The sequence below is a fragment of the Nicotiana sylvestris genome, chromosome 8 (assembly GCF_000393655.2).
Source record: "Nicotiana sylvestris chromosome 8, ASM39365v2, whole genome shotgun sequence".
Lineage (NCBI taxonomy): Eukaryota > Viridiplantae > Streptophyta > Magnoliopsida > Solanales > Solanaceae > Nicotiana > Nicotiana sylvestris.
Genome location: NC_091064.1, coordinates 127,353,381 through 127,378,356, shown reverse-complemented (window position 1 = coordinate 127,378,356; position 24,976 = coordinate 127,353,381). Strand labels below are relative to the sequence as shown.

At 39.8% G+C, this 24,976-nt stretch overlaps 1 protein-coding gene across 1 annotated transcript; it reads left to right on the top strand.

The window, feature by feature from the left end:
* Positions 1 to 781: 781 nt before the first annotated feature.
* On the top strand, positions 782 to 1,258 carry LOC138875648 (uncharacterized). Its single transcript, XM_070154499.1, has one exon. The coding sequence runs from the start codon at positions 782 to 784 to the stop codon at positions 1,256 to 1,258; it is 477 nt and encodes a 158-aa protein (XP_070010600.1).
* The last annotated feature ends 23,718 nt before the right edge of the window (positions 1,259 to 24,976 follow it).

The window sequence follows — 24,976 nt, the reverse complement described above, 5'->3', positions numbered from 1 at the left end:
CCTTAGCGAGTCGGAATAACTTCTTCTCCCCACCTTTGTTCCTTAGCTCCTCATACAGACGAGCAAAAGCTGTCGTTTTAGCCTCTGTCACTGCCATCTTCGCCTCCTTCCTAGCTACCTTATACCTTTGACTGTTCTCTCTCTTCTCCTCCTCGTCAGTGCTCCCTACTAACCTTAGGTAAGCCGCCTTCTTTGCTTCCACTTTACCTTGGACAACTGCATTCCACCACCAATCTCCTTTGTGTCCACCATAGTAGCCCGTAGATATCCCTAACACCTCTCTCGCCGCCTTTCTTATACAGTCCGCCGTCGTAGACCACATTGTGTCCGCGTCCCCACTACTTCTCCAAGCTCCCATTGCCGATAACCTTCCTTCCAACTCTTTAGCTTTATCCTTAGTTAAGGCGCCCCACCTAATCCTGGGGCGTCCTTGTACTGACCTCTTCTTCCTCCTTATCTTAATGCAAATGTCCATCACCAAAAGCCTATGTTGCGTTGAGAGGGTCTCACCTGGGATAACCTTGTTATTGCATAATATTATTGGTAGTTGAAGGTTCATGAGAAGAATTACCTTGTTCACGACCTAGTTTTGGAAGCTATTGTTCACGTATTGATGATTTGGAGGCATTACCTCTATGGTGTGTTGTGTGAGGTATTCATAGATTATCAACGTCTACAATAATTATTTAAGAAAAAGGATCTAAATCTGAGGCAATGGAGGTGGTTCGAGCTATTAAAAGGCTATGATATAACCATTTTGTACCATCCCAGGAAGGCCAATATGGTGGACGATGCCTTGAGTAGGAAGGCCATGAGTATGGGTAGCCTTGCATATATTCCGGTTGGTGAGAGACCACTAGCATCAGATGATCATGCCTTAGCCAAACAATTCACGAGGTTAGATGTTTCGGAGCTTAGTCGGGTTCTTGCTTGCACAGTCTCTCGATCTTCTTTGTATGAGCGCATCAGAGATCGTCAGTATGATGACCCCTATCTCCTTGTCCTTAATGACACAGTGCATCGTGGTGATGCCAAGAAGGTTTCTATTGGAGATGATAGGTTGTTGTGGATGCATGGTAAAATTTGTGTGCCCAATATGGATCGGCTAAATGAGTTGATTCTAGAAGAGTCCCACAGTTTACGGTATTCAATTCATCTAGGTACCACCAAGATGTACCAGGGTTTGAGGAAACATTATTGGTGGAGAACAATGAAGAAAGATATAGTAGAGTATGTGGCTCAGTGTTTGAACTTCTAGCGAGTGAAGTGTGAGATCAAAGGCTTGGCAATTTGTTTCAGAGACTTGAGATTCCTGAGTGGAAGTGGGAGAATATTACCTTGGATTTAGTTGTTCGTCTCCCACATACTTTGAAGCAATTTGACGTAGTATGCATCATTGTGGATAGATTGAACAAGTCGGTGCATTTTTTTTCGGTGGCAGCAACCTATTCTTCATAGCGGCTGATTCAGATCTATATCTGCGAGATTGTTCATCTTCACGTTGTGTCGGCGTCCATTATTTATGTTCAGGGCACGCAGTTCACATTGCATTTATGGAGGGCCGTACAACGTGATAGGCAGATGGGTTGAGTTGAATACATCATTTCACCCCTCGATGGACAGTCCGAGTGCACCATTCAAATCTAGGGGGATATGCTTTGTGGTTGTGTTATGGATTTCGGGGGTTCTTGGGATCAGTTCTTGCCTCTTTTAGAGTTTGCCAACAACCACAACTACCAATCAAGTATTTAGATTGTTTCTTATGAGGCCTTCTATTGGAGGCGGTGTCGTTCTCCAGTTGGTTTGTTTGAGCTGGGAGAGGCTCGGTTGTTGCGTACTGATTTGGTTCGGGAGGCCTTAGAAAAGGTCAAGATTATTCATGATCGGCTTCTGATCCACGTCTAATCCGCAATCAATAATGAGTGGAAACGGCCGTTGATATGATAGTACCTAACAAGAGTCGGGGTCGAATTCTGCAGAGAGTTTGTAAGGAGTGTTAAGGTAGACACTTGATAAGAGTATGTGAAATAACTCAATTGTGCTTCAATCAAAGGGTTTTTGGGAAGAAACTAAAAAGCGATTAATTGTTTTTGATGTTGTTAATCAAATGGGAAAATGTCTAGGGATGTAACCTTCACCTAGGTGCTTACATAATAGGTAAATCATTTTAATGCTTGTTTTATTGACCAGGGTATATTATATCTCACAACTCTCAATTACCCACTCAATATCTCTCGATTATAGAGTGGTTATGGCCAAATTTACTTTCTCAAGTATAATTGGGTATCAATTCAAATAATTGATATGAGCTCAAGTCGGGTTTTCCCTATCTCTAGTTCAAACCCTTTAATTAGACTAGCCAAAACCTTAACTAGCCCAATTCCCTGTTAGCCACGTTTTCCTAAACTAAATCCCTCTTTCTCAAGTAAGAACCAAGTCAAATAGGCGTGAATCAATATTTGCAACCATTAATTCTAGAAATAATGCATAAACAAGGCTAAATAATAAATATTCAATCATAAACAAACACTAAATTTAATAACCCATAATGTTTACACACTTGGATTGGGTCACAACCCTAAAGAAAATCTTGCTACTCATGCTAGGAAGTGAAGAAAAAAAGAAGAAGAATTAATTAAAGCCATAAACTAAGATTAAAATGATAAAACTAATGATTCCACACCCAAAATAGGCTCAACTTTCCCAAAACAACAAAAGATAACCGCTACAGCTGATTACAATTCAAAACGTGCCCTAGCAAAGTGTTTCCCGTCTATTTATAGTGCCCTGAAATTCGCCGATAAAAATGCCTTTCGGGAGGTTGACTTGTGCGGTTCGCACTTTTGCGCTCTTCTTCAGTTGGAGGAATTCTGCAGCCGCACAATTCTATCTGCGGCCACACTTCGACTATTGCGGCCGCAGTTTTACTCTACGGCTGCACTTTTGCAAGGCTTCAACTTGGTCGTTTTACACATTCTCTGAACTTTTGAAATCTTGTCAGTGCGACCAACGTTCGCGACTGCATAGTTTAGTGTAAAACAACTGCAGGTGTATTTCCTACACTTCTTCAATATCCTCTGAAGCCTTAGGTGTCTATTCTGCGGCCACATGTTTATTTCTGCGGACCACATATTCATCTACGGTCATAGAATTACTTCTACGGACCGCACTTTGACTTGCTTTACTCCGTCTTGCCTTTTTGAGCTGGAATACTCCTTTTTGAGTTAGAATTCTTCGTTAAGGTCTAATTCTCCAATATACCTGCAATTTGTATAATTCTAGTTTTAAGAACAAGAATCAACACTTTTGGACTAAAACTAAAGCAAGAAGTTATAAATAAGTGGTTAAAATCCACACTTATCAACTCCCCCAAACTTAAGTCTTTACTTGTCCTCAAGTAAATAGATTAGTACCCACCTCCTACAAGTGAAAGTTCATTTCAAAGAATCAATTGTAAGTCATTCATACTCAGTTGGGACAAATAATTACCCACTATTCTCATGCATTTTCAACAAGGTGACAAAACATATGTTACATGCATATAACTCTTGACAAAACATATGTTACATGCATATAACTCTTGTTCTATTATGTAGATCATGGTGGACTTCAAACTTTTCCTCCTCTGCCTTCCATTTGCCACGCTCACTCCAAGAATTGAAACTCAATTTTTAGATCAATGAAAGGTTCACTCTTCTCTCACAAAGAAATGTCACTAGTAAAACTTCAAGTATCATATTCTTGCCCTTCATGTCTATCACAACTAATGTAAGCTCAGTCAGTTCAAAATCAAGCAGTACATCTGTCGGCTTTTAATGAAGGCTTTTGGATTAGAGTAGGATATTATAAGGGATAAGTGGTTACACCCTTCTTTAAGCACTACACATATTCATTTCCTGGCTCAGATTTACCAACCTTTAGAGGAATTTCTTTTTCTTTGGGCTAGAGAGCTTGATATCACTCTTTCTTGTTCATTTAATTTTTTTTTTCTCCTTTTATGCTCATACTAGAGATAGCTGTCTCTTTTTAATTTCATCAACCTTCCTTCTTATTATCTTTTTGGCATGTTTTTTGTTCTTTTCTTTTCTTGCCTTTTCTTTTCATAGAGATCATTTCTTCTCTTTTTTTGGTGCCTTGGTACCTCTTTTATATTCCTCAACTCCCCCTCCCCCAAACTTATGCCTTAAGAATCTTATTTCATAAGAGTGTTAAGGAAAGTTTGGGTGCCAAAAGAGGATTACAGACAAAATGGGTAAAGGCTTGCAGCATGGTTACTAATAGAGAAAAGCAAAAGGATCAAAGGAGTTGACTAGAGATCACAAGCATTAGGTGGCAATAGAAAGCTCAAACGGACCAAGGAAAGCCAATAATCGTCTTCCAAACAAAGCAAACCAAAAAATTTTCCTTGAGACACATTCGGGGCAAGTTCCAGACCATCCACTCAAATACTTGGACTAGAAACAAAAACCACCTCACTTATCATGCAACTAGACCATAAAAGAGGATAGAGTCTAAATCCTACAATGATCATAATCAAGTTAAAGAACACTATAGTCAAATCAACAACTCAATGATTATCAGAGTCAACTCAAGAATATGAACACGCTAACTAGAGCTATATTCTTCAAAAAACCTTGTTTCAAACCATATGCACACAGTTAAGTGTGTTGGTTCCATATAAAGCATGAATAACTCTTCTTAGAGAATGGCTTGATTAGGGCATCCATTCATTACTACTACTATTATTATTACCTAAACACAACAATAGACTCATTCCCTTAAGAAATTTGTCACACCATCCATCCTAGGGAAGAGTCACCCAGTTCACACAAAAGACCACCTTTGGAAAAAACCATGGCATTAAGAAAACCAAAGGTTTATTATCCACACGACGAAAAACATAAAAGCTACTAATATAAAAGAACTATTAACATAATCAATGTAAACAAATAATGAAACTATTGAAAGCAATAACTACTAAACATAAATAAAATAAAAAATAAAACAGAATAATCCAATTATTACATTCCAAATGTATCCAAATGTATCATCATATAAGCTTTACACCCCAAATAAAAGTAAGTATTGTCCCCAATGGATAACAAAATAAGAATAAAAAGATAGAGGGTGAAGAAACTCCCTAAGTGTCCTTGGACATTGTTGTTTCCCCATCAGCATCAGTCCCTATCGGCCCAACCAACTGAATATCATTATCAAATTCGAGAGTGGCTGGAGTGGTGAACATTGCTCACACTGTGTCAGCAGTGTCAACGATAAGTCATGGCTCCTCAGACTGGCCAGTTGGAGCATCCTGTGTAGATGGATCTAGGGTGGGCTGGGATGGGTCAAGAAACATATCAAAAGGCAAATCCCCAGATGTAGCTAGCCGGGTCACCTTAGTCTGAAGCTCATCCACTGACTTGTTGCTAGCTTGGGACTTTCGCATCCTCTTCACCTTCTTCGTCAGCCCCTCAATAATAGAGCCACGTTGCACCAGTGTGTCCATAATCATGTTTTGGTTGTCCAAGATCTTGCCCAGCTTCTCATCAAAGTTAGTGGGATCCCTGGGTGCCTGTGTGGATAACTGACCTGCAACAACATAGGAGATCTCATACAACTTTGAAGTAGCTACCTACATCCAGCTGTTGAGACTTTCCAATGTCTAGGAAACTCGCAGAGCTGAAAGTGGACCTGTAGGCATGGCCACCGCATGCAGGAAACTAAACATGCCTATAAACTACAAGTTACGAAGTTCCTATCTACAAGTCCTCTGAAGCTTGGTATTGATTCTTGAATGACTCTTCATGCAGATTTTAATATGAACCTTGATGCATGTTAGCTGTGCAGGTGTTAGTTCATTTTCCTCTGACTATATCAATTACTAAGAGTGAAGGCTTTGATGCTCGGACTTCTGTCATGTCCTGAGTTGTCCACATCCTCTTCCTATGCTTTTCTCCTTGACTTGAATTCTTTTGTTTTATTTTCTTTTCCTTTATTATGGATTGAGATTCCCTCCTTTGGTCATCTCAAACTAGGTTCCTTGAGGTATGACCTGCTTAGACACAAAATCAAACAAACAAGCAAAGTTTTCTGCTCTAGTTTGCATTAGCAAAATTTCTTGAGTTATTGTAACAAAACATCTACACTATTTCTTTATTGAAAGCAATAAAATATCGATATTGGCGTACCCTGGGGAAATCATGATTCTTAGGGGATTGGTGTACCCTATACTAGCAAAGAGACAAGGGAATTATGTACCCTATGTCTAAAATATCATCAACTAGGGAGTGGTGTACCCTATATTTGAAAACATGGCTAGGGATTGGTATACCCTATACTAGTAAAGAGACTAGGGATTGGTGTATCCTTTACTGATAAACAAACTAGGCAGTGGTGTACCTTATATCTAAGATCATCAACTTGGGAGTGATGTACCATATGTTGAAAAATGTATATGGGGATTGGTGTACCCTATACTGGTAAAGATACTCGGGAGTGGTGTACCTTATGTCTGAAATCATCATCAACTAGGGAGTAGCGTACCCTATCTTGAAAAACACTATTTGGGATTAGTATACCCTATATTGGTAAAGAGACTAGTGAGTGGTGTACTCTATGTATAAAACATCAACTAGGGAGTGGTATAACCTATGGTTGAAAATGCAGCTAAAGGTTCGTGTACCCTGTATTGGTAAAGAGACTAGAGAGTGGTGTACCATGTATCTAAAATATTATCAACTAGGGAGTGGTATACCCTATGTTGGAAAATACAACTAGGAAGTGTTATACCCTATGTCTAAAGATCATCAACAAGGGAGTGGTGTATGCTATACTGGTAAAGAGACTAGGGAATGGTGTACCATATGTCTAAATATCATCAACTAGGGAGTGGTGTATCCTATGTTTGAAAACAAATAGGAATTGGGGTACCCTATACTAGGAAAAGAGCCTAGAGTGTTGTGTACCATATGACTAAAAATCATCAAGTAGGGAGTGATATTTCTTATGTTAGAAAACATCTAGGGATTGGTGTACCCTATACTGGAAAAAGAGACTAGGAAGTGGTGTACCTTATGTCTAAACTCATCAACTAGGGAGGGTTGTACCCTCTACTAGAATGATTTAAACTATATTCAATAATGTGAGCAAATGTGGGCAAGATATTTATGAGACTTCCCTTTTGAGAATTTTATGTTGGAGAGTCGTTTTCAATCTCCGCACAATTTTTCTTTTCGGTTGCACCTGCTTCTTGCAACGTTGTTTTTGCATGGCACATGTTTTATGTTTTCTTAACAAAGAAAAATATGGTTTGTAGCCTTGAGTGCTTCGACACTTGATCTCGGCCCATCTTCTTTGGAAGATGATTTTATCTGCAATTGGCTGCTTCCTGAATACGAGTTTCATTTTTGGCCGTACAAAACCTTTGGCTTTTTGGACCTTTACCATGATAGTTAGTCGCACTTGTGGGACTTAAACTTTTTTACCTTCATTTTGCCTTTGGACATTTCAGTTTGAGTTCTTTCTTTCAAAGTTTTCAATTTCTGAACATCTGCCTATCATGGCCAATCAGGGATGACTTGATGCCTTTGCCAAGACTAGGTGCCTTTAAGTGTATCGGCTCGACCCAAATGATAGCTTTGTAATCGGTCTTGATATCTTTTCATAGCTTAATTTGAAACAAAGTTAGATTGAAAGGGATTCAATAAAACTTCAATTATACAGGTGAGTAAACAATGGGAGAAAAGAAAGAGTTTAAGCAAGAGGTTTCCCTTTCAGAGAATGGAAAAAAGAACTTATCTGAGAGTACGTGCGGATTTCAATGAACATGACATGCATCTTGGACTAGATGCTCGATCCGTGCAAATTTTCCGACTCTTATAAACTCATCACGACTCTTTTCTTAAAACCGAGAAACCCTTCCCAGGACTGTGTTCACTCCATAGCGTTGTGGATCCATTTTTCGATCAGTAATGCCCTTTATATGTTTTCACTAGCTGATCTCTATCATTTCTCTTCTCACCGTCACCTTGTAGTGACCTTTGCGGGTTTTTACTAACAAGACTCCCTCCTTTTTTATTTCTCTACTTACCATCGCCTTACGATGCACGTGAGTGTTTTCACCATTAAGACTCTCATTTTATTTCTCTTACTTTGATGGTTCAAGGATCAAAAGCTGTGATCTCTAATTCTTCTACATTTTTACCGATTTGTCAGAAGGTCTTGAAGGGTTTTGGGTAAAAATAACACGGGTCGAGTTACAACTTTAGAACATTTCAGGCAAAACCGTCGCCGAAATACCATAACTACTGCCCCTGTTTTGGTCTTTTGGGGGGATTTTACATTTTTTGTCTGATGTGATAGGACACTAGAGCGAGGCTACATACGTGTCCTTTCGGAATAAAGTCGGACGTAATTCAATTGACATGAACTTTGTTTTGCTTTTCTTTTTTATTTCTCTTTTTTCTACTTCTGTTGTAATTTTCCTTTTTCTTATCATACAAGGTTCCAAAGAGGTTGATGAAGGAAAAATCTAACCGGCTCAAAGGTTTTTGAAAAGGGTTGATAGTGTTTGGGTAGCGAGAATGAAATCCTTCATCATCAAAATCAGAGAGTATTAATGTTGCGTAGAGGGTCAAACATAGTACCTTTTAACTGCATCTGCATTGACAGTTGTCTCGGGGACATTTCCTTCGAAGTCTCCCAAGTACAAAGCTCCCTTTGGAAACACACTTGTGATAATATATGGACCTTCCAATTTGGAGCAAATTTTTCTTTAGCTTCTTTGTGATGTGAAAGGATATGCTTCAGAACGAGTTGTCTCACTTCAAACTTTCTGGGTCGCACTTTCTTATTGTATGTGCGGGCTATTCTTGTTTGGTTCAACTACCCGTGACAAATTTCTACCAATCATTCTTCATATATTAAGGTCAATTGTTCCAATCGGGCCTTAACCCATTCCTCTTCCACAATTTCGTCTTTGATAATGATTCGAAGAGAGGGAATTTCAATTTCTGCTGGTATTACGGCTTCGGTGCCATAAACCAATAAGTAGGGTGTGGCTTCAACTGATATACGCATGGTTGTGCAATATCCAATAGTGAAAAAGGTAGTTTTTCATGCCGTTGATTGGAACCCTAGACCATTTTCATGAGGATCTTTTTAATGTTCTTGTTTGCAGCTTTGAAGGCGCTATTGCATTTGGGCCGATAAGGGGTGGAATTACAATGCGTAATCTTTAATTGCTCGCATACCTCTTTGATCAAGTGGCTATTCAAATTTTTAGCATTATCCATAATGATAGTTTTAAGGATACCAAAATGGAAAATGATGATGGAATGCACAAAGTACACCACTTCTTGCTTTGTCATAGCTTTAAAGATGACTGCTTCGACCCATTTTGTGAAGTAATCAACGATAACAAAGATGAATATGTGACCATTTCAAACTTTCAACTCGATTGGTCCAATAACATCCAGTCCCCATGTGATGAACGACCAAGGCGCTAACATAGGATACAAATCTGAAGGCAGCGAGTGAATCGGATCACTATATATCTGACACTGCTGACATTTGCCAACAAAATTGAAGAAATCCTTTTCATGGTCATCCAATACTAATCTTCTCGTAGTATCTTCTTTTCAAGGACGTACCTGATCATATGGAGCCTACATAATCCTGAATGTACTTCATTTATGATCATCTCAGCTTCTCGGGAATCTACACATCTCGACAAATTCGGATCTAATGTTATTTTTTGCATGATTTCTCCACTCAGAAAGAAACTGCTAGTAAGCCTTCTGATAGATCTCTTTTGATCTCCATTCGCCTGATCTGGATACTCTTTCATTTTATCTTCTGATAGTTCTCAACGGCATTATAGTAATCGTGCCTTTCTTATACTTGGATTTTTAACGGGTCAATGTGAGTATTACCCAGATACGGGATCATTGAAGCCTAAATAGCTAGTGCATCTACTAGCTCATTATCGAATCGAGGAATGTACATGAATTCAATGGATTTAAACCGATTGCTAAGGTCTTCCATGTGTTGTCTATATGGGATGAGTTTGATATCTCGGGTTTCCTATTCACTTAAGCTTGTCGAATAAGCAAGTTAGAATCTCTCATGATCAATAATTCTTGCACATCCATATCGAGTCCCATGCTCATGTTCATTATGCGTGCTTCATATTCAGCGGTATTGGTGTTGTAAAAGAAACACAACTGGGTCATTGCCAGATAATGTTGGCCTGCGGGCACAATAAGAATAGCCCAAATCCCTATGTATTTTGCATTTACAGCCTCGTTAAAGAACATTTTCCAAGCATTACAATTTTTTGGAGCCACTTCAACTGAATTTAGTTTCTCGTCCGGAAAGTGAGTGTTCAAAGGTCAGTATTCATCATGAATCAAGTTTCGGCAAAATGATCTGCAAAAGCTTGGGCTTTCATTGGGAGTGCGAATGACATAGACAATGTCAAATTCAGTGATCATGATTTGCCGCTTTGCTAATATTCTTATCGGCATCGGCTTCTATATTATATATTTAAGGGGATCCAATTTGGTTATGAGGTAAGTTGTGTAAGCTAGGAGGTAATGCCTCGGCTTCCTCACAACCCAAGTTAGGGCACAACATGTTCTTTCTAACAGAGTGTACTTAACTTCATTGCTGGTGAATTTCTTCCTCATGTAATAAATTGCTTGTTCTCTTTTTCCGATTATATCATGTTGCCCTAGGACACATCCGAAAGAATTCTCCAAGAACTTTAGGTACATGAACAAAGGTCTTCCCGGCTCGGGCAGGACCAACACGTGTGGACTCGACATATATTCCTTGATTTTTTCAAAAGCTTCTTGACAGTCATCCCTTCATTTGACTATTTTGAATTTCTTTAAAAGCTTAAATATGGGCTCACAAGTTGTAGTGAGTTGAGAAATGAACCTACTGAGGTAATGCAATCGTCCATGCAAACTCACAACCTCTTTCTTACTTTTTGGAGGTGGCAGATCTCGCATAGATCTTATCATTGATAGATCCAACTCAATGCCCCTCCGACTAACTATGAATCCCAGAAGTTTCCGAGACGGAACTCCAATGACACATTTAGCCGAATTCAGTTTAAAATTGTACTTGCGAAGTCCCTCAAAGAATTTCCTTAAAATCTCGCACATGATCCTCTTGCGTTCTTGACTTGATAATCACATCGTCCATGTATACCTCAATTTCCTGCTGCATCATGTTGTAGAAAATGGCAATCATGGCCCTCATATACGTGGCACCGACATTCTATAGACCGAAAGGCATAACCCTATTATAGTTTGTGCCCTGGTTGTGGTAAAAATGGTATATTCTGCATCCTCTTCATCCATCAGAACCTAGTGATACCTAGCGTAACAATCCACAAAAGACTATATCTCATGTTTGGCACAATTGTCGATGAGGATATGGATATTTGGCAAATGAAAGTTATATTTGGGACTTGTTTGTTCAGATCCCGATAATCAATATAATTCGAGTTTTCCCATCTTTTTTTGGCTCTGGTACAACGTGGGCCAACTATGTGGTGTATCCAGCAGCTCGGATCACACCGTATTTCAACTTTTTATGATCATTTCCTCTATCTTATCACTAATGTCGTTTTGAATTTTCTTTGTTTCTGCTGGAAAGATGGAAAACCGGGGTAAGTGGGTAGTTTTTGCACCACCAAGTCAACACTCAGTCCTAGCATGTCATCATACGACTATGCAAACAAATCTTTAAACTCAAATAAAAGCTGGATCAGGGTATCCCTAGTTTTCTAGTCAGCATAGATGCTTATCTTTGTTTACGTGACCTCTTCTGAGTTTCCCAAATTAATTAGCTCAGTATCATTTGGATTTGGATTAGGCTTATTCTCAAGTTGTTCCACTTGTCTATTTATTTCACTAAAAGCCTCATCTTGATCATATTTTGCTTCTTGATTCATTATTTCAAAGTTATACATCATTTTAGGATTTGGGCATGAAGTCCGCAAGCGTGTTATGTTATTAAAGTACGCATTAACATAACTAAAAAGAAGATAAGAAAAATAACATAATTAAGAAAAAAGACAAAATACATTCATGGACGATGAAATATTGATTGATTGATCTCCGCTAGACACCGTGTTGCTTTTCTATAATAGATTTCACTAATGCAATCAAGCTTTCTTTCATTCTTAATTCTCTTTTTTGTTCTCTCAACTACTCTTGACATTGGTTTTCCCGTACGACACTAACAATTCTTCCAAGGCTAGAAGCCTCAAATGCCACATGCTCACCTGATACATCTTCTTTGAGCCTCCGACCAGGGCTTGCCTCGCTATGATAACCCTCGTGCTTCAAGGACTCCTTTCGTTTGTTATCAGTCCTCGATCCCAAAGCCTACAACCCTTTCTCCTCCCCGAGGGGACATGGTCTCTTCTTAGAAATTTCTCCAATGCTTGTGGTGACGGAGTTAGTACATATAAAATAAAGTAACTTCCAAAGAAAACAAGCCATACAACACGTACCGTGATGTTTTGCCTCCCATCTACCATTGGACAGATCTCGCCACTTACGCTCATCATAAAACAAGAAAGCTGACAGTTTCCGAGAACAATCCGCCAGGTTGGGAACCTTGTATAGCGTCCACATGATTGCTGCAAAAAAGAAAAGAAAAAGAAAGAATCTTTAGAGAATCCTCCTCCACCATGGACAAAAATAATAAGAACACGAGTGTACCACTTATGTGTAAAATTCCATTTCTCATGAAATGGAAGGAACTCTGTGGGGATAATATCGATAGTCCACACTCATACGAAATGACTCATCCACCCTCGGTCCCCATCTTCTTCTTTGCTGGCAACAAAGGGCCAAGAGGATCGACATTGTAGAGTTATCAAGCTTCGATAATGCAAGGGCCGATACAACCTAAAAAGATGGCTGAGGGTGAACTCGAGCTCGGCATTATCTGCAAAATACCTTAGCATCAGCACTATCCTCCAAAACGACGGGTGAACCTGTGCTAGGGTAACCTGATATCTTCTACAAAATTCGAGCACGACCCTATAGGGCCCAACATAAAGGGGTAGGTGCATATGTTCAAAACCCCTCGTCATGAGCCATGATGCTCTCTTCTAGGGAAGGTACCTGCAATAGCACATTTTCTCCCAATCTGCATTCTTTTCTGACAGCCTCGAGGTGTTCCTCCCATATTGAGGAGATAAACCTCGATGCATACTCCCGATGGCCTTGAACATTGGGAGGTCTCTCTAACGTGAAGTCCTTCCTAGAGACTAAGCACCTCGAAGTTAGCTCACCACACACCGGTGGTGTACCACCGACCGAGCGTGAAATAGAGGCAGAACTCTCCTCTCCTTGGTGAACGGATTTAGATATAGCAGTCGTGGCTATGGTAAAATAAGAAAATGATGATGAATACTTGGGCGAAAGCTTTGAGTTGAAATGGTAAGAGAACTAGAACAAAGAATAAGAGCTATATAAAATGGATAGTTACTCAAAGTAGCGGAGTCCTCAGATAAGAAATAAGCAAATGCATATATAGAGCAAGCAACGATTGTTCGCCTATCCTGAAGGCCAATTAATTCTGACCATGTCAGTGCCATTTTTGGGTAGGACAACCCTGGTCACTTCACAATTGTGTCACACAAATGATATTGTCATACAGCGATCGGGAGTCATTGTGACCCTGATGTTTTCTGTTATTACAAGCATCGATTCTAAATAGCTATCAACCTAATCTCGAGATGGTGCCCGATCTCAAGGATCCCGATTACTCCAAGTATGGGCTCGAAGAGCCAATATCAAAATCTAAAGGCTAACTTCGCGTAAACAGTAAAATATAAATTTGAAGACTTGAAGCAGAAAAATATTCTTACATTACAAAAAATATATTTACAAGGGGTGTCTTTACAAATCCTTTCCCCACGAGAAATTCATATACAAAAAAGAAAAAGGGAAGATGACGCGAGTCTATTCTTCACCCTCACTACTCTCTGGAACGTCTTCGGAATCCTCATTCAAAGTGGCCGACAATGTTGATTCTTTCTCCAAGGTTCGGGATTCTTCAATCTCAGCTGAGCGATCGGCGCCTTTAGCGCTTGCTTCCTCGAGAGCTTGCCTCCTTGCCTTTGAACGAGCGTAAGCGACGACCCGAGTCAGCTTTTGCTCGGCCTTCTCCAATATCTCTCTAGCTCGATCATTCGCGGTGGCGGCATCTTTCATGTATGAAGATGCATTTTCTTCGGCCTCAGACTTGGTTGCGGATAGTGCAGCAGTCTCCTTCTGAGAACTCTAAAAAAGACCCTGGATCAATGTCATCTCCATCCGCAAAAGATCTTTCTCTGAGGTCACGGCCTCATTTTGCCCCCTCAGCTCGAGGATCTCCGCATTCTTGGCTGGAATCTCTTCCTGAAGTTGCCCCACCAGGGCACCCTTTTGCCCGATTTGCACAGGCAAAACAAGTTGTTGAGCATTGAATTATAAGAATAAAAATGTGAGTTCATGGATACCATGTTACCTACTCAGCAAGGCCAGCCCTTTGCTGGCGCACACCCTCTAAACTCGCCCGAAGCACGCTCAGCTCTTCCCCCTTTCGGGTAGAGGAGGCCTCCGACTCCTTCAGCACCGAGGTGAGCTTCTCGAGCTCCTTCCCACAACACGAAAGCTCATCTTCGAGCCTAGAAAAGGCATGGCCATTCATTGTCTTAGCCTGCAACAACACAGAAAAGTTAGAAAGTCAAGCACAAAGATTTAAAGCACAAATGATATGTCAAGCGTGTCACCTGCTGCTATAGCCTCTCCACCTCCTCGAGAGTAACGGGAGCATCGAGATCAATATTTTCATCAAAACTATCGAAGAGGTCTCTGAGCACATCTTCCCCTCAATGAGAGGCCCTCACATCGGCGGTATCTGGGTCCTATGCATCCCTAATTTCCCCCGGTGAGTATGAAGGGCCAAAATTAAAGCGACCCAGGGCATTAATTTCTCTAAGGGTCTCTTCTTGCCCCCGAGAAACTTCGGGTCAGGCCCTACGGAGTCACCAGCAGTGGGTTTATTGGCACGGACTGTACCATGTCCGACTTGAAACTCAAGGACTGTGCCTGAGTCCTCATTGAGGGTCTCCTTAGCACGTGTCTGGTCCATATCGACCACCCCTAATTCGGCGGCCTTTGGTCCAACAACATGTGGAGCATCTGCGTCCCGCATCGCCCTTTGTGCAAAAGGGCAATCCTCATAATCATCACCTTCATCCTCGGTATGAGGACTTGCTACAGCAGCCGGAGTCGAGATCGAGGCATCGGTTCGAGGCCTGCGAACTTTAGGTTTCTCTGATTAGGGAGCTCTGTCCGACGCTTCCTTTCTTCCTCTTCTTACCCTTACGGGGTTTTGAGTTCCCTTCCTCACTATCAAGAGACGGTCTCAACAACACTCTATCCTCGAGGCCTACAAAAGCCTGATGCGTCAGGCTTACCACCACAAAAGATACTCGTAAGGAAACCTATCAAAAATAGCAATGAAAAGTGTACCTTGGTTCTTGGCCTGCCACCGCATTTTGGCCAAGTCATGCCAAGAACGCTTGATATAAGGGAAAGAGGAATCCAACTATCTGATCCATCCTGATAGGTTCTGAACCGCACTGGGGTACCAAATGGTGGCTGCATAATCAAAAGAAGATTATTTTTAGAAGGGGATGAAAGGGCAATAAAACGTGCTCGAGGTAGGGGAACTTACGCATTGTATTCCATTCCTCTGGGAATCACATCCTATTAGACGGGATGATGTTCAAGGTGCTCACTTGGACAAATTGGCTCATCCACCCCCAATTCTTGTCCTTATCAATGCTCGAAAAGAACGGTCTCGCAGATCGAGGATGAGGCTTGATCAAACCCCAGAAGAGACGAGGGTTGTTTAATCTGACCAAGTGATTGAGGGTGAAGGTCATACATTCGACCTGGTTTGAAAAGTACCAGAGCATATAAACGATCCTCCGGAAAGAAGGATAGATCTGACCTAGCATCACTTGGTACTCACGACAGAAGTCGAGAATCACAGGATCTATCAATGGGGAAGAATGGTCCGAAAAATCTACGGGACATAGAGTAAATGGGTATGTATACACGCTGAGGAAGCCAGCTTTGTGGTCTACTATGCTTTCCTTAGGATTGGGGATTTCTACTAACGTTGCCTCCCCCATCGGCAGTCTTCCTTCACTCTGTTCGTAACGGTGACCACTTTGATATACAGAGACACAAGCTTACATCGGCCTGGTGTAGAAGGGGAATTTTTGATGGAAAAATTGGATACAATATCGAATTGGGTAGGGGTACACTGCTCGATAGTTGGGGGTATTTTTGGTTTTCCCTTCGACGGGGTTGACGAGGAAGTGGTGCTCGCTTTATGAGGTACCGTACTAGAGGTCCTGGCCATGATTATAAAAAAGAGGGGTTTTTGGTAAGGAAAGTGAAGAGCTAAGCGCAGAAGGGAGAAGAATACAGAAGATGGTGAACATAGCTATAGAAACTTGAAGATGTTATAAAAGTATGAATGACAAAGGGTTGAGGTATTTATAGAAGCCATATGGGCAGCATTGGGAAGTGGAAAGTTTGAACCAATAGGGGTTCATGGGCTTCTCGATAGACGTGTTGATAGCGACCCATGCGCAGTCTTTAAGTAATGGCATTTAATGCTCTAATGGGCAGACGTCATAGGGGTAGTATCGAAGAGGTAAGAACTAAAGTCCGTTTCTTATCATTTTCATTCTAAGAAATGCGGGGACTATCTGTATACAACTAAAATTGGAGTGTCCAATTTTAGGGTCATTATGGTGCTTCGTAATATCGCCCCCTGAAGCCTCAAGGCTCAGCTCGAGGTTTGACACCAAGGGTCTCAGTGTTTAACCTCGAGGCTGTGCAAATCGATGGCTATGATGGACAAATGGGATGTTCCCAAGGCACATGATCAAAGTTGATCAAGTCTATTGGGCTAGTTCAAGCCCATACTGTGGCATTAAATGGTTGTACGAGCCTCATACCCTTTCAATAAATGCATCTGTACTATGTTGGGATTCCCCCTCATATATAAAGGGGACCCTTATCATTTTGTAAACACACAACATTGAATACAAGAACATTCTTTTCTCTCTAACTTAAACACATTCTCCCTTGATTCTATTACTTATATTTATTGCTTACATTTATTGTGTTTCATTAAATGTTCTTCATTTATTACTCGTTATTGATCATAAAGAGCTCTTATCAAAGCTCTTAGAATTGTTAGTCCTTCAATGGCCATTCACATCCTAATGCTTAGCTCGACCTCGAGGCCCCAGTTCTCAGGCACTCGATTTGCTTAACATACTGCCTTCAAGGTCTTATCTTATTTTCTAGTCTCACACTTAGCATCTATTTCCTAACAACTAGCATTAAACTAAATCACGTATTTTTAGAACCACACAATCAAATCTAACTGTAATTACCATTTTCAAGGTAAACAGGGAATTTTAGGGACCATTTGAGGTTTGATTTTGATGTTCTTGGTATGTATGGACTCCTGGGAGGATTAGGATTCTATTGATGTAATTTTTGTTGGATTCCGAGCTATGGGACCAGGGGTCGGGTTTGATTAATTGTAGTATTTTTTATGTAATTTGATTATTTTTGCGTGGGCTTTATTCCCTTAGCATATATTGATGTTATGATTCCGATTTTTGATAAATTCGAGGTGAGTTGAGGCCAAGTCTGGATGAAAGGGAATTGCGGAGTAGGATTTCATCCGGTTGAGGTAAGTAACGATTGTAAATCTGGACCCGAGGGCATGAAACCCCGAAATTTCATATTGTTTTGATAAATGAGGTGACGCACATGCTAGGTGATGGGCGTGTGGGCGTGCACCCGTAGGGATTGTGACTTGGTCCATCCCGTGGCGACTATATAGTTGCATATTTTGATATACTATATATGATATCCATGTGTTTTAGCAATGAATCTGTTAAGTTGGGTTGAATGCCATGTTTGGGGCCTTTGTGCCGAAGTGTTTAGACCCTTAGGGGTATTTTACTACATTCTTCACACTATTTTGATTTGAAAGCATATCCTCAGTCATGTTTTACATGTTTTTTGTTTAATCTGGTTTCATTACTCTATTTCTTAATATATGAAAACTATTTGGGCTGAGTTTCCCTAATTTTCACTGAAATGCCTGAGTGAATCGGTCTGCACGCCGCATTGATAGATATATATATATATATGGATCGGTCTGCACGCCATAGCGATATTTAATTGGATCAGGCTACACGTCGCATCGATATGACGCTTGGGCTATAGGAGCCCTCCGAAGTATGTACATCCCCAGTGAGCGTAGTCGATTATATATTATGGATCGGACTGCACGCCGTAGCGGTTATTATTATGAGATATCCATTGAGCTGGAGTGTTTTGTGTGAGCACTAATTGATGAGAGACTGAGAGGCTTGCCCGAGAGGCTATACTTATGAGTGCTACTTTACCCGAGGGGCTTTTTTGTGAGATTTTCTGTTTTCACTCTTCTTTTATAATTGAGACTCTACTAAAAAATGTTGAACAAGTTCCTTAAGGGATTTTCATTGAAACTGGAGTTTTTATGAGGTATTTGGTTGTTGAACTGCAGATTTTGACTTTGATATTTCTGTTGAGATTCTTGATAAAGTATGCATATGATTTTAAATGCTCGTCATTGCACTCAAACTTTATTTACTTTAGTTACTTACTGAGTTGGCGTACTCACGTTACTCCCTGCACCTTGTGTGCAAATCCAGGTGCCCGAGCATCAGAGTGAGAGCTTTCAGCACCTTCAGAGTCTTATCCGGAGATTGTGAGGTAGCTGCACGGCGTTCGCAGCCCTGCCTTTCTCCTCCCTATCCTAGTACTTTGTATTTTAGACTTATTTTGTATTAAATAGACAATGTTGAGTTGTACTTAGTGGCTCATGACTAGTGACACCAGATTCGAATCGTGTTGATGTATTTACGTACTAGTTTTCGCGTATTTCTTTTGATATTTTAAAAAATGAAAGATTTGAGACTTAATCTATTTAGAAAAAAATGAATTTTACAAAAGATCTTCACATTGTTCGTGTTGTTTTAATTGGCCTAGTACAGTGATAGGCGCCATCACGACCAAGGTGTTTGGGGTCGTGACAATTGGACTCGTTATTGAAGGGGTGTTGGAATTTTGTAAGTTTTCTCGGTTTCCTAGACACGGGCCCGAGGTTGACTTTTTGATTTTCTTTAAAGCTTGCATTTTTGTTATCCAGAATAGTTTCCTATCTTTTGTATTTATGGTATAAATTTATTTTGGTTAGATTCGAGCCATTTGGAGTTGGATATACGGGGAAAAGGCTTAGTAGTGAATTGAGTTTGCTTGTATGAGGTAAGTATCTTGACTTACTTTGTGTGGGGTAACTAACCCCGTAGGGTTTCGGTTGATTGTGCTATTTGTGATATGTAAAAGTCGTGTACCCAAGGTGTCGAGTGGGTACACGGGCTATATATGGTATTTGGCCGGTTTAGGATTTTCGGACTCTTTACATGCCTTTAATTGAATTGTGATAGCATGTTATATTTTCATTGCTAGTCTACCCCTACATGTATTAATCTACCGTCACATGCCTTATGTGATTTGTTAACACTTGTTCCACCTCTTATTTGTTAATTATTCTTATATGCTTTAGTTGAAGTTATTGTCTTCCTTATTGTCTATTACTTCTTTAATTGATGAATTGTTTACTTGAAGCTGTTGTTTTTATGGAATAACTTCTTGTTGAGTTATTGGTATTGAAGTTGTAAAAGTCTTGATCATGTTGAGGAAAAGTTGTTAATTGTTGAAATACCATTTTTGTTGAGCTATTAAATTTTAGTTTGCTATTGTTGAGACTCTTGTACACATTGTGGCCGAGCCATGGGCTATTTTTTGTGGAAACATTGGTATTGTTGATTCTTTTGGCGAGTGGTGGCATATGGGAACTTGTGTTGCGAGTTGTGATTATGTTGTGATATTTATGAGCATGCTGCGGTATAAAGATATGGGTTAATGTTCATGCAGCAGCATAAGGTGGGATTTATGTACATGTTGCTAGTAAGGAAATTACATGAATCCATGCGGCGACATAAGGTGGGCTAAAGTGTGTGTAGCTATTTTGCTAAAACTATTTTCAAAACTGTCTAAATGTAAGGCTCACGCAGCAGTATAAGTAAAGATTGTGATTGTGAAATGAGATATGGGCGGTACCTCGGTTGTGATTCTTGTACGATCTTTTATTTACATCACTTGTATTTGTCTGCATTATTTTCTTGGTATTCTTAATATATGTTCCTCCCTTATTACCTTTAATGCTTTAAATTCAATTATATCTTATCTTGTTATTTGTTTTCATTGCCTCATTTCCTCATTCCATTATTATATTGTACAATACTTCTTCAGCTTCTTTTATATCCTAGTAGATGTCTTGATCTGACCTTATCACTACTCTATCGAGGCTAGGCTTGGTACTTACTGGGTACCATTGTGGTGTACTCATACTACGCATCTACATATCATTTTTGTGAAGATCCAGGTACATCATACCAAGCTAAGAACCAGTGAGTAGAGCATTCAGATCGGAGACTTCAATGTATACCTATCAGCATTCAGAGGCCTTAAAGACACCCTATGTCCTTGTTTTTCTATTGTATACTCTGTATTTAGAAGTGATGCATTAAGGATGTTTCGGTATATTCATGTAGAGATTTTGACTCAGTCTTACCAGATTTTGGGAGTTATTATCAACAATATTCGTTGAGTTCTCTTGTGATAGCTAGTTGGTTTAAATTTGAAGCTTTATTATTTCAGTATTTCTCCATGCATGTTAGGCTTACCTAGTCTTAGAGACTAGGTGCTATCATGACATCCTTCGGTGGGGAATTGGGGTTGTGACAGAGACAGGCTCAATTCTCACAAGGTCCGTTCAACCCAGAAAACATAATTATCAATCTACCAGCTTCGGGTTCAAACTAAAACTAAAAACATCAATTACTTCAAAATTAAAACAATTTTACAGATTAGCTTAATTTACATATATAATTGGCTATCAATCTATACATGCAAAACATATGATCACTTATTATCGTGCAATGAAACAAGATTGAAACTCATTACCAATCAAAGAAGTGGATTAACAGCTAATCTAGAATAGAAATGAAGAAGAGAAGAGGGAGATTACCAATTTAGGTGACCCGCTGCCGATGAAGAAATTCAAACAATGGTCACTGTTGTCATATGAGCATTGGCTCACGTTTAAATATGGACCCAGTTCTACAAAATCCACCAACGGCCATCTGAAGCATCGAGACTTTGGAGAGGAAACCATGTTTTGAACGTCTAATCACCACGAAATTTTAGAGATGCTAAACCAGTGAAAGCTTTGAAGGGTTTGAACATGATTGAGGAAGACAAAGAAAAATTTATTAAGTTTTTCTGGATGGTCAATGGCTGGTTCACCGGAATTCGGCCGCCGTGAAATGACATGAAATTAACATCAATCCAAAGGCCTCAGTGAGACCAATTGATTGATGTAGGTATCACAGTCTTGGAAGCTTAGGTCTGTCAAAAAATTGAAAAGGGGAAAAGAGGGTCTAAGGTTCAAATCCCAGCTCTACTAATTGAAAAAACCTAAGGGATTCTAATGGAAATGGGCAAAAAATAAAGATTGCGGAGGACGCGCTAAGTATTTGGTGAAAGAATTGGGTCGTTTAGGGTTAAATCGCACCGTGGGCGATTTCCAGCTGGTGATATAAGGCGGAGAGAGGTGAGGGGATACTAAGGTATGATAAGGAAGTGTTTGGGGCGGAACCGGGTAGTAGGGCAGTTTTAATGTATGGGAAAATTATTTTCGGGTCGTCGGATCAAAAGGGATGAAGGGTGGAGATAAGGTTTTGACTCTTGTTTGACTGAATGGCTTTGTTTTGAGTGTTTTCAAGGGGAATATTTGACTGGATCAGGTATAGTATTTGGGTGTGGGTCTTAATAAGAATTGGGCTGCCGGAGTTGGCCCAATTGTTTAGAAAAAACCAGCAGGCTCTTAATTCTTATCTTTTAGTTGAGTTTCAAACTAACTATTAACTATTTATTTGGAAACTAATTTTTGCAAAATTAATCTAATTATCCCTTTTTAATTGATTAAGTAATTAACTCTATAAATTAATGAAATTAGTTGAACCATAAAATGCAGTAATGCAAAAGTGACTATGTATTTTTTGTAATTTTTATTTTAACAATGCATTTAAAAAATATAATTAAATCCTGAAAATTAAATTAAATTCTTAGAATGCAATAAAATGAAAGGTAAAAGATATTTTTGATGTTTTATGATTTAAAGTATTCTTAATTATTCTAACATGCAGCAAAATGCAAATAATAAAAAGAGAAAAATCCTCATAAAAATTCTATAACAATTAAGAGCAATAAAAATATATTTTTACAATCTTTGGAGTACATAGAGGGCAAAAATTAAATGCTCACATCAATAACTGACTGATTGTAAAATCCAAAATAGAGCATCCGATCTGTTCAATAATGTTCCGAGTTCATTATATACGGTTAAAATCGGGCCTACCCAATTTTACTATTTGATCCAGGCTAAAGAATTGCATCGAAGGTCGACCTCACAGCGAATCTGACCGAGGTACGAGGATAAGGCTCCGAGTTCGAGGACCAAGATACATATAGAAAATCGAGGCCAGTAGCGATCGAGACCAAATGAGATGGATATCAATCAAAGCAAAATAATAGAAAAGCGAGATATCCATGACTAGCCGATGATCATGCCGTAAATCTCGGAACGAATCAAATCAAGGGTGGTTATTTAGTTAATCATGTGATTTGCTTCCATATCTAGGATTGTACCATGATTAGGATTCCTCTACTACATAAAGAAGGCCCTAATCATTTTGTAATTACCAACTTACGTTTACGTATATCAAAGCAATACAATACTTTCTAGTTCACATTCTTGTTCATCAATTAGTTTGTTTCTTAACTATTTTGGGCACCAATCAGTTCAAGGGCATTTAAGCTCGAGAGCTAAATCATATTTTAAGACTAGTCTGCTTTATCTCATTGTTAATCCATACTGTTAATCTTTACGTTTATCAATTGTATTATGTAAAATTATATATCCTTAAAATCACATTATAAGTTTAATTGTTATCCAATTTTTACGGTAAAAATTTTTTAGGGTAAACATTTTGGCGCCCACCGTGGGGCTAACGATAATATTGATTTCCTAGTATTAGCTTTCAAAACACACTACTTTACGCTTTTTCTTGTGAGTGTTTTTGGTTTCAGGATCAACATGTCTAACTCACAAGTAGTACCCACTCATACCGATGAAGGCCTCGGTTTCCACGGAGAAATCGATAATGTAGCCGCCCTGGGGATCGACGTGCCTCGAGGTGGCCACGAGGTGGTACCAATCGCTGACCCCGTCGATGTTACTTCACACGTTGCCCTAAATGCAAATCTGGGCATTGCCCCAATAAATAGTGTCTACAAAGATGCCCGAGCAGTCGATCAAAATGCATAGAGAGGTGGAGAAGGCAAAATTAGCCTTCTCATGATATTTGAAGTATTACAGACTCAACAAGCTTTAATAGTGCAACTCCACAATCAGAATCGAGCACCAAGCAGAGTTGAGCTCGAAACATCACAGGAAGTTGTTCACATAATCGAACGCTAATTATTCAGGGACTGACCCCACTATTATAAAGATGCTCTAGGATCTCACTAAGAGGATTGAATTAGGTGAAAATAAAATCGAGGCTAATGACAAAAATATAGAAACATACAACTCACGGGTTGACCAAATACCGGGGGCACCACCGATTTTAAAGGGTTTGGATTCGAAGAAGTTCGTGCAGAACCCTTTCCTTCCAAGTGCAGCTCCGAAGCCCATTCATAAGAAATTTTGTATGCCAGAAATCCTTAAATACAATGAGACCACCGACCCTAACAAGCACGTCACTTCTTACACATGCGCAATAAAGGGGAATGATTTACAAGATGATGAGATTGAATCTGTTCTATTAAAGAAATTTGGTGAAATTTTATCGAAGGGTGCCATGATATGGTATCATAACTTACCACCCAGCTCTATTGATTTGTTTGCTATGCTTGCAGAGTCTTTTGTAAAAGCCCATGCTGGAGCCACTAAAATTGCAACGAGGAAATCAGACCTCTTCAACGTAAGACAGAAGGATGACGAGATGATCAGGGAATTCATATCTCGGTTCCAAATTAAGAGAATAATTTGGCCTCTAGTCACCGACGACCGGGCTATTCAGGCTTTTACACAAGGTCTCAACGCTCATAGCTCTATAGCCTCACAACAGTTGAAGTAGAATTTGATCGAATATCCAGCTGCCACTTGGGCAGATGTGCACAATTGGTATCCGTCGAGGATTGGGGTGGAAGATGATCAACTGGGAACTCCAATTGGTTTGATTTTTCTTAGTAGGCCCGTGGATAGAGTTAAAAGGGACATCGATCGGGAACCTCGATCAAATAAAGATAGGTACCAGTCGTACAGTAGAGATCGGAGATATAACAGACCCAGACGCAACCCCGTACGGAACGATAGAAGAAACAATCGGGGATAGAGTTTCCGGGGGATTATGAGCAAAAGCGATTTCGATAGGGATGTCGGTACCAATGAAGCACCTCGATTATTAGAATACAACTTCAGCGTCGATGCATCGGGTATTGTATAAGTTATCGGTCGGGTTAAGGACACTAGATGGCCCAAGCCCTTGCAGACCAATCTAGCTCAAAGAAACCCTAATTATATGTGCAAATACCATGGTACCCATGGTCATAGAACTGATGTCTGCAGACAACTGAGAGAGGAGGTAGTCCGTCTATTCAAAGAAGGTCACCTTTGAGGATTC